Source organism: Oryza brachyantha, chromosome 6 (genome assembly GCF_000231095.2).
Source record: "Oryza brachyantha chromosome 6, ObraRS2, whole genome shotgun sequence".
Classification (NCBI taxonomy): Eukaryota; Viridiplantae; Streptophyta; class Magnoliopsida; order Poales; family Poaceae; genus Oryza; species Oryza brachyantha.
In genome coordinates this window covers 21,299,742-21,313,174 of record NC_023168.2, presented here as the reverse complement: position 1 = coordinate 21,313,174, position 13,433 = coordinate 21,299,742, and the positions used below count along the sequence as shown (strand labels likewise).

The window sequence follows — 13,433 nt, the reverse complement described above, 5'->3', positions numbered from 1 at the left end:
CAGCTGTAGCTTTTCGCAGAAGCTGCTTCTGCCAGAAGCTGTCCAAACGGTCCACAGCTTCTGAGAATCTGTAGTTACAGATTCTAGGAAATGAACTAAGAATCCAGAATCTGGAGAAGCTAGGTTTAGGAGCTTTTCCAGATTCTCAGAAGCTGGCTACCAAGCAGCTGCTTCTTCGAATCTAAAGCTCCTCCAAACAGGCCCTATATCTTTAGTAACATATATTATAAACACAAATATTTACTTTGTCTTATTTTCACGTATTTTAGCATCTCATGATCCATGTAAGTTATTAAGGGTTTAAGACCAACATTTCTTCCATTAATTACAAAAATATATATGTTCGTTATATAAAGCAATCGATGTTAATTACATGATGGTACACATGTGTATAGCACAGAAATATCTTCTGAACACACACTTTCCAGCTGTGTTTGAATTGGTAAAGTGTTTGCCAACGCTATTGTTGCACAGATTTACTAGTACATATATTAGGCCGCATTCTTCTACGGAGATTATCCCTAGTTTTTTCCTGGTATTTGCACACACACTTGTCGAGCTACTAAATGATGTATTTTTATAAAAAGTTTCTGATACAAGATCATCATCTCATATTTCTAAAATAGATTATTTTCACTTCTTAATAGTTAATTTCATCATTTACACTATTAAATAGCTACAAAAATTAGATAATATTTCATCTTTCGTCTAAAAAAACACAACCAAAGTGTCTATTGATTGCGTGATTTGTCACACATTCCGCATCTCACCTATATATTTTAGATTTTACAGCAGCTAGCTAGAGGAGTGGTTATTATCCCTTTATCTTCATAATTGGAACCAATTAATGAGGTTCTTGAGAATTTTCTCATAAAGGATCAGAAGGGATTCATAGTCCATATGATTGGATTGTGCTGAGCGATAAGGATGGATAGATCAGTTGGAATTAATCGATGATATAATATGCAGGGTGATCGTGACAGGTGGTCTCAAGGACATGAAAATGATATATACTTGTGCTAGGTTGTGGTGCATATATATCATGCAATGGCTCAAGTGATGATATATCCATCACAAAAGAAAACGACCTTATATATACTATAGCAGGAAGAGGTAGCTAGCTAGCATTAGACAATCAATAACATCCAGTGTCACACAAAATTTTCCAATGTAGAATTAATTAGCTAGATATGTAGTACTATTTTTGTTAGTCTGCTTTGGTAGCGAAATATACCAGAAGAAGGTGAGTGTGACTATGAGAGGTTGAATCAAAACTTTGAATTGTACGATGTGAAATATAGCTGGAAATCAACAAAATTTCATGAATACACAGACTCATGTATCTAATTTCTTTCTTATTTTATTACAGAGAGAAGGGCTGAATTAATGTTTGGCAAAGTATCGACGTACAGCACAATTATATCTTCATATAAGTTTTCTTTTCAGTAACTCATTAATTAATCTGTTGCAACACAAAAAAAAGGCCATATATAATTCACACCATTGCATCATCCATCAAACTATTTTTCTTTTTTTTTCAACAACACTCTAGTACAGTTAATTATTTGAATGCACGTTAATTTCTTTAATTTATCATACATAATAGTACACAAATTAACTTCGTTACATAATAGGTATTTTCTTGTATTTAATTGTCTCCAATATATTCGAGATTAGAACTAATCATATTATTTTAAAATGATATTATAGAGTATCGATCTTTAATTTGTTTGTTCTTGTTCAGATAACTTCAGATCTTATTTTATTAATTAATAAGATACAGGATTTGTCTAAATATAATAGAACATAAGATATAAGGATAATAGTCGTATTGCATACATTGAAATATATGGTTCTAGAAATATTATTTAACAATGCCATAATTTTTTTGAGTGATATACTACGGCATATCATCTACTATTTTCCCTGGGAAATTATAATATAAACCTTGTCCTGAGTATATATATATATACTAGGCACAAAGATGAATTCAGAACTAACAACAAGATCGATACATATGCATATAATTAATTTTTTTGGATGAAGTTATATCATTTATAGAATTCATTAGTACTCCCATAAGGCTACCTCGATCGTGCACTATATATACCAAACTGAAATCATTGATAAAAAAAAACAGATCCAACTCGAAGGCACTATACGCTTATCTCTCAGTAAGGTATATATGATCCTTCAGTTCGACCTGTATATATGCTATACTCATATATGCACATTCCGATAGTTTAGATATATATGCACATTAATATGTAATAAACATAGTTAATATGTATCTTGCGAGTTGTGAGTTGCAAGCACTTTTAAGTTATGTGAATTAAATATAGGTTAACCTGAACTCTAGCTCCTGAGGAAATTTCACAATGTATAACATAGTAACACTAATTAATCATGTGGACAATTATAGGATGAATAACCAAGAAACGACAATACGAAAGCCCCTAAAATAAAACAACATTGCAAATACAAACAGATCACCTACCTGCTGATGAACAATTTGAATGGCAGAAACACTCGTATTTACGTTCGTAATCAAAATATATGTTGAGCAACTGGAACTATGTAGCATGTATACAGGTCCGGCTAATTCCAAAATACCCAAATGATCAAATATTGTGTGCTTATTAATTACCACTTAATCCCTTTGCAGAGATGAACTGTCAAATGAGAAATGAATGAAGCTAGCAATAATTAATCAGAAGGTAATTAACGCACTGTATTAAAAGCAGCGGGTATTCAGAAATGCAGTAGTACAATCCTAGCTAGCTACTAGCTATTGTACTTGTGCTACCACGACACCCCATATGAAAAGTTCAGTGATGATTTTCTCCTTAATAATTAAAAAGAGAATAATTAAGTGCTCAGATGGGTAAAAGAAACAAAGTAGAGATGAGTCTACAGAGGTAGATGATGCAGCATATGGACAGTACAGCACTGTACCACTCTACGTATAGGCCGGCCGGGAGCGAAGCAATTTTTCGTAGTAGCTGTACTGAAGGACAAGAGATCATACCAGCAACTGTTCTTTTATCCCTTAACAAATATTTTACTGAATAAAAAGTCTTGTACATGAAGTCATGCATCGATCAGTGCCAGGTACAGATCGAAGAACAGAGAGATGAGAATGAAGACGAAACATGCATACACCTAGCATTGATTAGCAAAGCTAGTAGATTCAGTTCAGACAATGTAGAGAGAGATCTAGTCTAATGGCTTGCTTAGGCTAACTAGGTAGATTAATATGTTAGTAAAAAACCAACCATACACATTGTTGACATTCCATCATTCCATGTGACTTGTATTGGTTGGTATAATGTATTATTTTACACTTGTCTATAATTTTCTTTGAAGGATATATTGCAACATGGCTCTACGTCACTTCAACATAAGAATATTAACAACAGTGGCCTAGGAAAAGAAGGAACAGTGGTGTGACAAGGTCACTATGTACCCTAGAGAGAGAAAGAGGACGAGAAGAGTGCAGACTAATACACCATGACCATGAGAGAGAGATGAAAGGGAGTCCAAAGATGATGCATAGCACAAGGCAGCAGCAGCATTGTCGAGTAGATTAATTATACTATTAGCCAAAGAAAATAACAACTTTTATATATCCAAAAACCAGGTAGCCATCAGCACATCAATCCCAGGAAAAAAATGCTTGGAATTTATGTACTTTCCCTTTGATCTGGAGGAGGAGGAAGAAGAAGCTACTGCAGCTAGTAGGAGCAGCTGATTGCTCATCCATCCCAAGGCAGAAGCAGATGCAGATGCAGAACAGAATAGCTGCTTAAAAAGAATCAAACTACTGGAGTAGTAGAAGAAAAGAAAACAACCGCAGGTACTACTCGGTTAAAACATGAAACAAATCATATACTAGTAAAAAAACACCATCAGGTGAAGAAGGGGCCAGCTTTACCCATGCCAAAGCCAGAGAGAAGCTTCTCCCATGCACACGCACACTCACATACGTACACGTAGTATAGTAGCAACCTCTGATTAATTAAGCTAGCTGCTTAAATTAATTACTCAAGAAATTTCAAGCATGCACTAATTAGTTAAATCAACTCATCACATGCCAGCCAAAATTAACGGGGGAAAGAAGGAATTAATCAAGGGAGAAAGTGAATTAAATTAGAACAAGTTCGATAGTATCATCATTGGAGAGGAATTAAAGGAAGCTACACTTAGTTCTTGTTTTTTTTTTTTTTGCTCTCTTTGCATTGCATTAAATTAAGTCATTAATTAATAAAACTCGGAATTAATAAGCTCATCGACAAGCAGCAGCAGCAGCAGCAGTACTAGCTAGCTCTAGCTAATGGCATGCTCGAACTCGATGCATTAGTGTTTCTTCAATTCATCGGCTGAAATAACAAATTGATAATTAATCTCTTAATCGTCGTCTTCTTGTTGTTGTTCTTGTTTGGTTGCTCGATCATGGTGGCTGGAGACGCAGATGAGAATCGGAGCTCATCGTCTTCGTTGAGATAATGCAAATGAAACTAGCAATTGATGTGATGATCATGGAAGAAGTAGCTAGCTAGATAGATAGCTTGCTAGGTTCTAGGGTTATGAGGGAAGAACTGGGTGCCTGCAGCGAAGGCGCCGATCGGCGTCGGGTAGGGGTCCATCAGCACCGCCGCCGACGTCACCGCCGTCGCCGCCCCGTGCCCGCCGACCGCCTCGCTGCTCCCCGCCGGCGACGATTCTTCCCTCCCCTGACCCGTCAGCTGGTGGTACTCCGCCGACGACGGCGGCAGTTGCCCCGCCGCCTCGTCCGTCGGCCCGTGGTCACGGAGGATCCCCTTGAACGTGTGCCCGCCGATGCTCACCGCCGTCTGGTACGCGAACTCCGCGTCCGGCTCGTCCACCGGCCCGATCCGAACGCATCGGAACACCGCCTCCACGCTCAGCTCCGGTGGGAACCTCCCGTCTCCCTCGCCTGCGAACAGAAGCCGCCGCGTCAGCGTGCGTGCGTGCGTGCTCCGGCGAACCAGCTCGTCTCAGTGTCAGTGCCGCTCGTGTGAGCATTGACAGTGCCAGTGAATTGAGTGGTGTACCTGAGGAGGTGGTGGTGACCATGCCGGTGTTGGCGGAGGGCAAGCGGCCGAGGGAGCGGACGAGCTCGCGGGGGCGCTTGCTGGCAGCCGCGGCGGCCGCGGCCGCTGCGGCGCTGGCGCTGTTGTTGGCGGCGGCGCCGCGGAAGAGCGCGGCGAGCTGCTGCTGGCGCTCCCGGCGCTTGGCGGCGGGGACCCAGGTGCTCTTGACGTGGGTGGGGCAGCTGAAGCCGCGGCTCCGGCAGCAGGTGCGGCACCGGAGGTGGGAGCAGTCCTTCTTGGCGTTGTTCCCGCAGTCCTGGCAGCTGGTGCCCGCCCTGCCGCCACCGGCGCCGCCGCCTCCGCCGGGGCCGCCCATCCCGCCGCCGCCGTCATGCGACGAGAAGCCCAGCACGACGCCGGTGGCCACGCCGGACGAGAAGAACTGCGACGTGTGCGGCGCGGCCGCGGCCGCCGCCGCCGCCTGCTGGTGCGGGTGCCATAGCTGGAACCCTATCCCCCCACCCCCGCCGCCGCTGCCCGCCGTGTCGGCGGCCGCGGCGGCCGCGCCGCGCGCGTACAGGAACAGGCTGTCGGCCCCTATGGCGTGATGATCGCCGCGTTCGCCTCCCCTCCCCCCACTGCCGCCGCCCCCTCCTCCTCCGCCTCCGCCTCCTCCTCCCCTCAGAGAGAATCCCGCCATGCGCCGCCCATCCAGAAACCTCGAGTGCAACACCAGCTAGCTCCTGCTCTTCTTCTTCTTCTTCTTCGATCTCCCCTTTAATTATTATCCCCTACACCAAAAAAAATCAGATCTTGTCCAAAAAAAAAAAAAGCAGCAGCAGCAAGAGAACATGGCAGCTGTCATGGGATTGTACATGTAGCTAGGTCAGAATCAGATAAGCTGCAAAGATGACATGCATAGCTTCTGCTGCTGCTTCAATTCTCACTCACTCACTCACAAGCTACAACCATAGATCTGTAGTGAGAGATCATGCAGGCATAGACATGGAGGAGAGAGCGAGCGAGTGGGTGGCATGCAGATGCAGTACACAGTAGCACTCCACTCTAGTAGCACCAATACAGTTTCTACAACCACTCACCTCTAGCTAGAATTCTCCTCTTTTTGTAGAGAGATTTCCACTCCTTCTTCTTCCTCCTCTCCTAATCGGGGACTCGGGGTCTAAGTAACAAGGGTTAGGAGGAGGAAGAGAGGTTCTTGGGTTAGCTTAGGTAGCACTAGTGGTGGTGATGGTGGTGGTGCCTTTTTGAGGTGGTGAGGAGGAGAGGTGGATGGGCTATATAAAGAAGAAGAGGAGGAGGAAGAAGAAGAGGTGGGAGTGGGTGCAGCAGCAGCAGCGGGAGGGGAGGAATTCTAGGGCGCCGCCTGCAAACGCCGCCATGAGCCGCTAGCTCGATCCGACCATTAATTTTCTATTTATTGCTCCTCCTCCTCTCCTCGCAGTTGCAGACTTGCGGCAACGAGCTCACAGCTTCTCTCTCTCTCTCTCTCTCTGCCCTTATCTCTGTGCTGCTTGCTTCCTTCTCTGTCTAACCAACCAGATGAAAGAACAAACATGCAAGAGAGAGAAAGAGGAGTAAAAAGGAGGAAGAAAATGGGAGGAGAGAGAGGGTGAGACCTTGCATTGTGCCATGGCGTTTCCCGCGTAATTACCGGAGCTGCCATTCTCCTGCCTCCGCCGCTTGCCCGCCTTGTCAAAAACAGCATGACTACTTGGCGACAGAGGACATGGCCAGGAATTTTTACTGGGTAGCAGAGATCGAGCAGAATACACAGCGTTAATTAATTTGCATTTTTCCTCCTCGTCGTCGTCTTCGTCTTCGTCTCGATTACCCAAGACGCCCGGTCGCATGCGGCTGCTAATCTTGTTAATTGCTGACTTGATGGTCTTGCAGTTTGTTAATCTCCATTTTAATTACCATCTCTGACATGTAATAATGCTGATTTAGAGCGTGTAATTAAGCCACTGTTTGCTTAAGTTGTTTTGTTTGTTGATCACTTCGTCAACATGTATTTAATTATAAGTTGTGCTGCATCAAAATCGAAATTAAGAGTATAATTAAGGACTGTTCCAAATGTAATTACTAGCATATATACATGATTGATTTCGAGCCTCCGTCCTAAAATAAACCAATTTTTTATTTTTACCTATAATTTTTGACTCTCCGTCTTATTTAAATTTTTTTTACGATTGATATTTTTGTTTTTATTAGATGATAAATCATAAATAGTAATTTACGTGTGACTAATTTTTTTCTAATTTCTTAAAATTTTTTCAAATAAGACGGATGATCAAACGTTGGATACGGAAACCGAAAAATTAATTTTTTTTGACAGAGGCAGTATATCAAAAGAGTACGTAGGTACAACGAGGACGATATATTTTCAGCTAGCTGCTGCTACGATTGATGGAATGATGAGTATGGTCAATTCTCATCAAATGTATCGTACGTGCGTACGTGGAGCCTACGTGCAACAATATATTTGTGCATGGAACTTAACCATACGTGCTCCATCATTTCAAAATATATGATGTATTGTTTTCGTTGTGACAATGATTTATCCAGAGATTAGTCTATTAATAAGTCACTCTTGTGACATAAAAGTATAACAATAAGAAATTACTTCCCAATACAAATTTAATAATTTAATAGTATCAATTTTGTGTCGTAGAAATTATATCCTAATAATATATATTTTTATCAAACTCTTATCTTACAAAATAAAATACAACATATATTTCAAAATTGATGGCCTAGCTGATTGAATGGGTAGGTCACGACCATCAGTTCAACTGTACATGCATAACAGTACAAGAAAATGCTGAGGAAATGCACAATAGAGGGTGATTAGTTGTTTGGATTTTTATGAAAAAGTCAAATGACATATTTACAAACAAAAAATAATTTATAAATAAAATTTTTATATATGTATTCTTCGCAATCTAAAAGTCAATGTTGTAAAATAAACTTCAGTGAAAAACTCTAAAATTAAGGTTATAAATTCAAATTTTGGCTTATAAATGTAAGAATAAGCAAAAAGATGGGGCCTCCAAACACATGAATTAACTAACCAATAAATTTTGTGCTTAAGTACTTCTTTTGTCCTAAATATAATAAGTTTCAGCCTTCTGTATGAATATTAATTAAGGAGAGGAGTAAATTAAGAGACCTGCGGCCTCCTTCGTGCATTGAGATAGCTTCGGACTAGTTATGGTCTTATGGATGTAATAAAGACATGGGGTAGAATGGTAGTGTGGGTACTTTGGGGGCCAAAAGTTACCTTTTACCAGCACAAGGTTGCTATATTTAGGACAAATTTTTATGGCTAAAAGTTATATTTTTTGGACGGGGAATATAATTTTATAAACATAAACTAACATGTTAGTCCTAACTGTCTTAACCCTTCATGTGTGATATTTATTACTATATATTCCCTTCAATCTGATAATCGACATGGTTAAAGTCAAACTTTTAAAACGTTAACTATTAATAACTTCAAAGATATCTATATTGAAACACTGTAAAGATAAACCTTAAAAAGTAATTTAGTAAAAGTAAAAATATGTATTTATTGTATACATTATAATAGAAAATCAGAGTCAAATATATATATATATATATATATATATATATATATATATATATATATATGTTTTGACCATATCACTGTCAAAACGACGGGACTAATCAAAATGAAGCGAGTAAATATGTTAGTTCTTAGAAAGGCCTGCAAATTCATTGGGAGGGGGATGAATCATGTTAATTCTACAATTTTCGTGATTGTCATGCATCCCGACGTGAGTGGCTGTTTGGATCCAGGGACTTTTTTTTTGTCCCTTGTCATATCGGATGTTTGAATGTCAATTAGAAGTATTAAATTTAGACTGTAATAAAACTAAGTGCATAAATAAAGGCTATTTCATTAGACAAATTTTTTAAACCTAATTAATCCACAATTAGCAAATGTTTACTGTAGCTTCACATTTGTTAATCATGGACTAATTAGGCTCAATAGATTCGTCTTATGGAATAGTCCAGAATATGAGGTGGGTTTTATTAATAGTCTATATTTAATACTTCTAATTAGTGTCTAAACATTCGATATGACAGGACTTAAAAAAGCTAGGAGTATCCAAACACCTCCTGAGTTTAATGAAACCCTGGCAACAGAAATGGCTAGATAGAATTTGGGGATTGGAGCGGGTGAGCTAGCTAAAGAGGGGTAATTTAGGTTTAGAAGGATTGTGAGGTTAGGGGAGCAATTTTATAACGATGCATATCAAATTAAGAGATTAATTGGAGGCTCAAAGGGGAAGAGGTTGGCTAGTCGATGAGGTGCCAGTGATGCATATCAAATGCAAGAAGAAGACATCGTTGAGGTGCTGAAGGAGGGAAGGTTTGGTGGTACACAAAAGAAAGGGAGATGGCAGTGATGTACGTGCAAGTGAATGCTAAGAGCTACTCCTCTGGACTTTTCAGCTTTACTAAGATTTATATAAATACTAATAAATTTATACATGTTACTCAAAAAATTAGACACATATATAAAATATATGTATTAATTTATAGATAAATCTAGACTGAAAAGTTTTATTGATACGGAACTTTGGAGTAGATTCGAATAAGATGGAACAATGATGTCAAGTTTTGTCGCAAGAAAAATGCATGCGGGTTTCTCTCTGAGAGAGAATAATTGGATGCGCACAACACACAAGCTCACGTACAGTCTCGCGCCACCACAAATACATGGTACACAAGCATGTCGCTCGTCCAGTACTGTAGGTGAAGAAGATTTAGGTGGTGTTTAGATTGAGAAAATTTTTGAAAGAAGTGTCACGTTAAATGTTTGATTGGATGTTGGAAGGGTTTTCGGACATGAATAAAAAAACGAATTTCACGGCTAGCATAGAAACCGCGAGACGAATCTTTTGAACCTAATTAATTTGTCATTAGCAAATGTTGGTTACTGTAGCACTTATGACTAATCATGGATTAATTAGGCTCAAAAAATTCGTCTCAGGATTTCTTCCATAACTGTGTAATTAGTTTTTTGGTTCATTTATGTTTAATGTTTTATTTACGTGTTCAAAAATTCGATGTGATGTTTTTTTAAAAAAAATTAAGAACTAAACAAGACCTTAGACTATTAGATCCGGTCCAACGACGACACTTTGTGAATATGATGTATCAACCGCCTGCATGTATACGTACGTGCCATTAAATCTAACAATGTTCTTAATTTGCATGTAATTAATCATATTCGTACAAAGTACGTTCAAAAACGGCTCCTATAGTTATATGTTTTGCAGTGACCATGATGATCTGTTAATAGTATTGTTATCTCTCATCTAGGGACGGTCTAGGATTTGTTATTAGGAGTGTATCTCTCATCCAGAGACGGTCCAGGATTTAAAGGTTAGTAGGTTAGTTATCTTCTTCTTCATTCGGTCTCCTCTTCTTCTTCCTCCCTCTTCTTCCCCTTTCCTCTCCCCTATTTACTAAGGGGATCCAACTCATAGGGGCTGGAGCCCCCATAGCCCTCGTGCTGGATCCACCCCTGCTCTCATTAGTAGGAAACAGAAGAAGCGCCAGCCGAAACAGTCCAAAGAAAGAAAAAGACTATATATAGGGCAGAGTTTTCTTGCAAGCCAAGTTGGCCTCAGGTTTTTCACTTATGAATTTGTTTATAAGCCAAAATTTAAATTCTGAAGTTTAAATTGGAGTATTTTTAGTTTTCTCATTGTCCTTTATTTTTTTAATATTTTCTTTTAAATCATTATGCTTAACTCGAGTGAAAATACTAGTAAGCTGAAGCATATGCCTACTCCCTCCGTCCCAAAAAATAAACCTTATACTGTACTTGACATATTCTGGTGTAGCGAGTTTGGACAGGATGGGAGAGTATATGGGTCTGTTTGGGGGAGCTTCTTCCAGCTGCAGCTTCTGTCAAAAGCTGCTTCTGCCAGAAGCTGCCCCAAATAGTCCATAGCTTCTGAAAATCTATAGTTACAGATTTTGGAAAATAAACTAAGAATATAGAATATGAAGAACCTGGGTTTAGGAGCTTTTCCAGATTCTCAGAAGCTGGCTGTCAAGCAGCTGCTTCTCAGAATCTAAAGCTCTCTCCGAACAGACCCTATATTAGCGTGCACGTAGCTATGAGTTTAAAACCCCGAGGAGGGGGGAGAGAGGTGGCGCTAGTGTGGGGGCCATCGTGGCCGTCTAGGCACGATCGAGCGGACGGCGCAGGTCTAGCCACGTGGCGGGAATGGAGGTCGTGTGTCGGGGGTCCTTTCGATCGGGCCGTGAAAGCCGCAGCTGCCCATCCGGCCCCACCTCCTCTCACCTCACATCTTCTTCTTCCCGAAGGCCAAAGGGCCATGCCGTGAGACTCCTCCTAGGCTCCTAGCTGGGAGTGGCACGGCAGTAAAACATTTCAGCTCAGAATACACAGTAGCAGCTGAATCAATGAGTGAACAGAATTGAAAAAAAAAATGGAGAGAGAGAGAGAGAGGCAAAATAGTGAAAGAAGCTTCAGGCTTGTTGGCCATGGCGTGTTTTAAATTTGTGTCTTGTTGTCACCATATGCTCCTGGCTTTCTGCTGCTTGGCATGGCATTGACGCCACTTGGGGTCTAGAACCTGTCAGTGCTTCCCCTTCCTTCGTCCTCCCCTGCCTTGGAAAGGCTGGTGCAGGGATCATCATGCAAGGCACCCAAGCCCCCAGGATCCTCTGCCTCTAGGGACCAGTTTCTATCCTCCTTGTCATGGTCACAGACATTTTTCTCCCTCCTCTTGTAATTGAGGTGGGGGCGTGGTGGGTGGCCTCGCTACATCGAGTCGGAGCCAACACTTCACCTCAACATCAATTGTTTCTTTGAGAAATTTCTCGCGTCTGTGTCTTGTAGAGAACACATATGCCTTAGAAAGGTTACGGCCACTCACCGCTCGGGTCATGGCTCCAAACCATGTTCTGAGCTCCCGTAGGGGACGGCCTATTATCATCAACTACTGAGCTTGACAACCCAATATATTTAACCAGCCCAATCTATTTGTTGCCTTAGTTTAGTCATTGCCAGTCGATGTTGTCCGAAGTTGTTTGTCAACGACTCTACACCATTGTATCAGTTAGGGAGAGAGGATGGAAGAGGGCCGTCTGTCCATCACAGATAGAGAGGGAGTAAGGAGAGGAGGCGGAGGCCAAGACGTTAGGAAGAGTGGCGAGAAAGGAAAGGGGAGAACAGTTAGGAGAATAATTTTATACAACTAGAAAATATTCTTCGATTTGTTGTTAGTTTATTAAATTTGTTAGTGTAACAATCAAAGTTTAAATTATCAAGAAAAAATAAACATATCAAATTGATAATTCCGCTTCTCGATTTATTTTAGCAAAACGTCATTTCATAATAATTTCACAAGAAATGAATATGTAGCATTGAATCTAAATATTATATGATGGTTCAACCTTGGTGCTTAAATTAGATTGTATATTCGTCTCTTATTTAGTCTATTTCTGGTGAGAAAGTGTTAGTGGTACATATGCACTACCTCCATCCCAAAATAATGTTGTTTTTAGTTATTCTAGTTTCCCAAAATAAGTTTATTTTTAAGTAATTATTGCATTGGAGTTTGTGAAAGTAAGGAATAAATGCATTGAGAATAGATAAAGTAGAAGATAATTGTATTGTGATTTGATAAAGTGGATATTTTAGTCTTTTAGTTTTTATACTGGTACATGGTGATAAGTGAAAATTAAACTTATTTTAGGACGGATAGAGTACATAATTATATACTAATTAAAGGTGAATACGAGGGAAAGGTGCACTTATAATAAATGTGAAAATGTAACTCTTGATCCAATGGTTGATACTTATATGCAACATGATCAAATGGCTTAGGATTACTCATGACGTGGCTTCATGCATGTGCTTCTTTTGGTGGTGCAAAGTGTAAAATGTTGGACTCCCATGTAAAATGAAAGAATATAAAGTCTATGATAGTAAATATCAAGAGCTAACATGGAAAGATTGAATCCACCTATGAAGCCACTTTGTGGGAAAAAAAAACTTATGATCTTAGTCTACATGGCAACCATATGGCACATGACACCACTTCTAGGAGTCTACATTGCTAATACCCTAAGGGACCAAAGTTAGTACATGATATTTTTTTCTGATCTTAAAATCCATTGTTTTATTTTAACACAATACTATGTTCGTTGCAAATAATAACACCACTCTAGTATCAAAATTTTGTCTCATAAGGAATAACACTTACCAGTTGTCCCGTCGACCATATTCTGTTCAAATTTCTCTCTATCGTACCCTAACCACATTCCGACTTCTAGCTACATGTTCTT

At 40.1% G+C, this 13,433-nt stretch overlaps 1 protein-coding gene across 2 annotated transcripts; it reads right to left on the bottom strand.

Annotated features, from left to right (window-relative positions):
- Positions 1-4,123: 4,123 nt before the first annotated feature.
- LOC107304377 (protein SHI RELATED SEQUENCE 1) lies at positions 4,124-6,618 on the bottom strand. 2 transcript variants are annotated; one of them, XM_015838223.2, is made up of 3 exons: positions 6,155-6,618; positions 5,076-5,845; positions 4,124-4,957 (listed from the first exon to the last, which is right to left on the bottom strand). In XM_015838223.2, exons 2-3 carry the CDS (start codon positions 5,752-5,754, stop codon positions 4,572-4,574), a joined length of 1,065 nt encoding a protein of 354 aa, XP_015693709.2. In that variant the 5' UTR covers positions 5,755-5,845; positions 6,155-6,618; the 3' UTR covers positions 4,124-4,571. The 2 variants fall into 2 exon arrangements, with proteins under 2 accessions (XP_015693709.2, XP_040381249.1); XM_040525315.1 differs by lacking the exon at positions 6,155-6,618 and adding an exon at positions 5,930-6,131.
- Positions 6,619-13,433: the final 6,815 nt, after the last annotated feature.

Excerpts from the sequence above, each read along its gene's own strand:
- LOC107304377 (XM_015838223.2), bottom strand. The coding sequence starts at position 5,754 with ATGGCGGGATTCTCTCTGAGGGGAGGAGGAGGCGGAGGCGGAGGAGGA. Across the intron at positions 4,958-5,075 it reads GGTCACCACCACCTCCTCAG|GCGAGGGAGACGGGAGGTTC; the intron begins GTACACCACTCA and ends TTCTGTTCGCAG.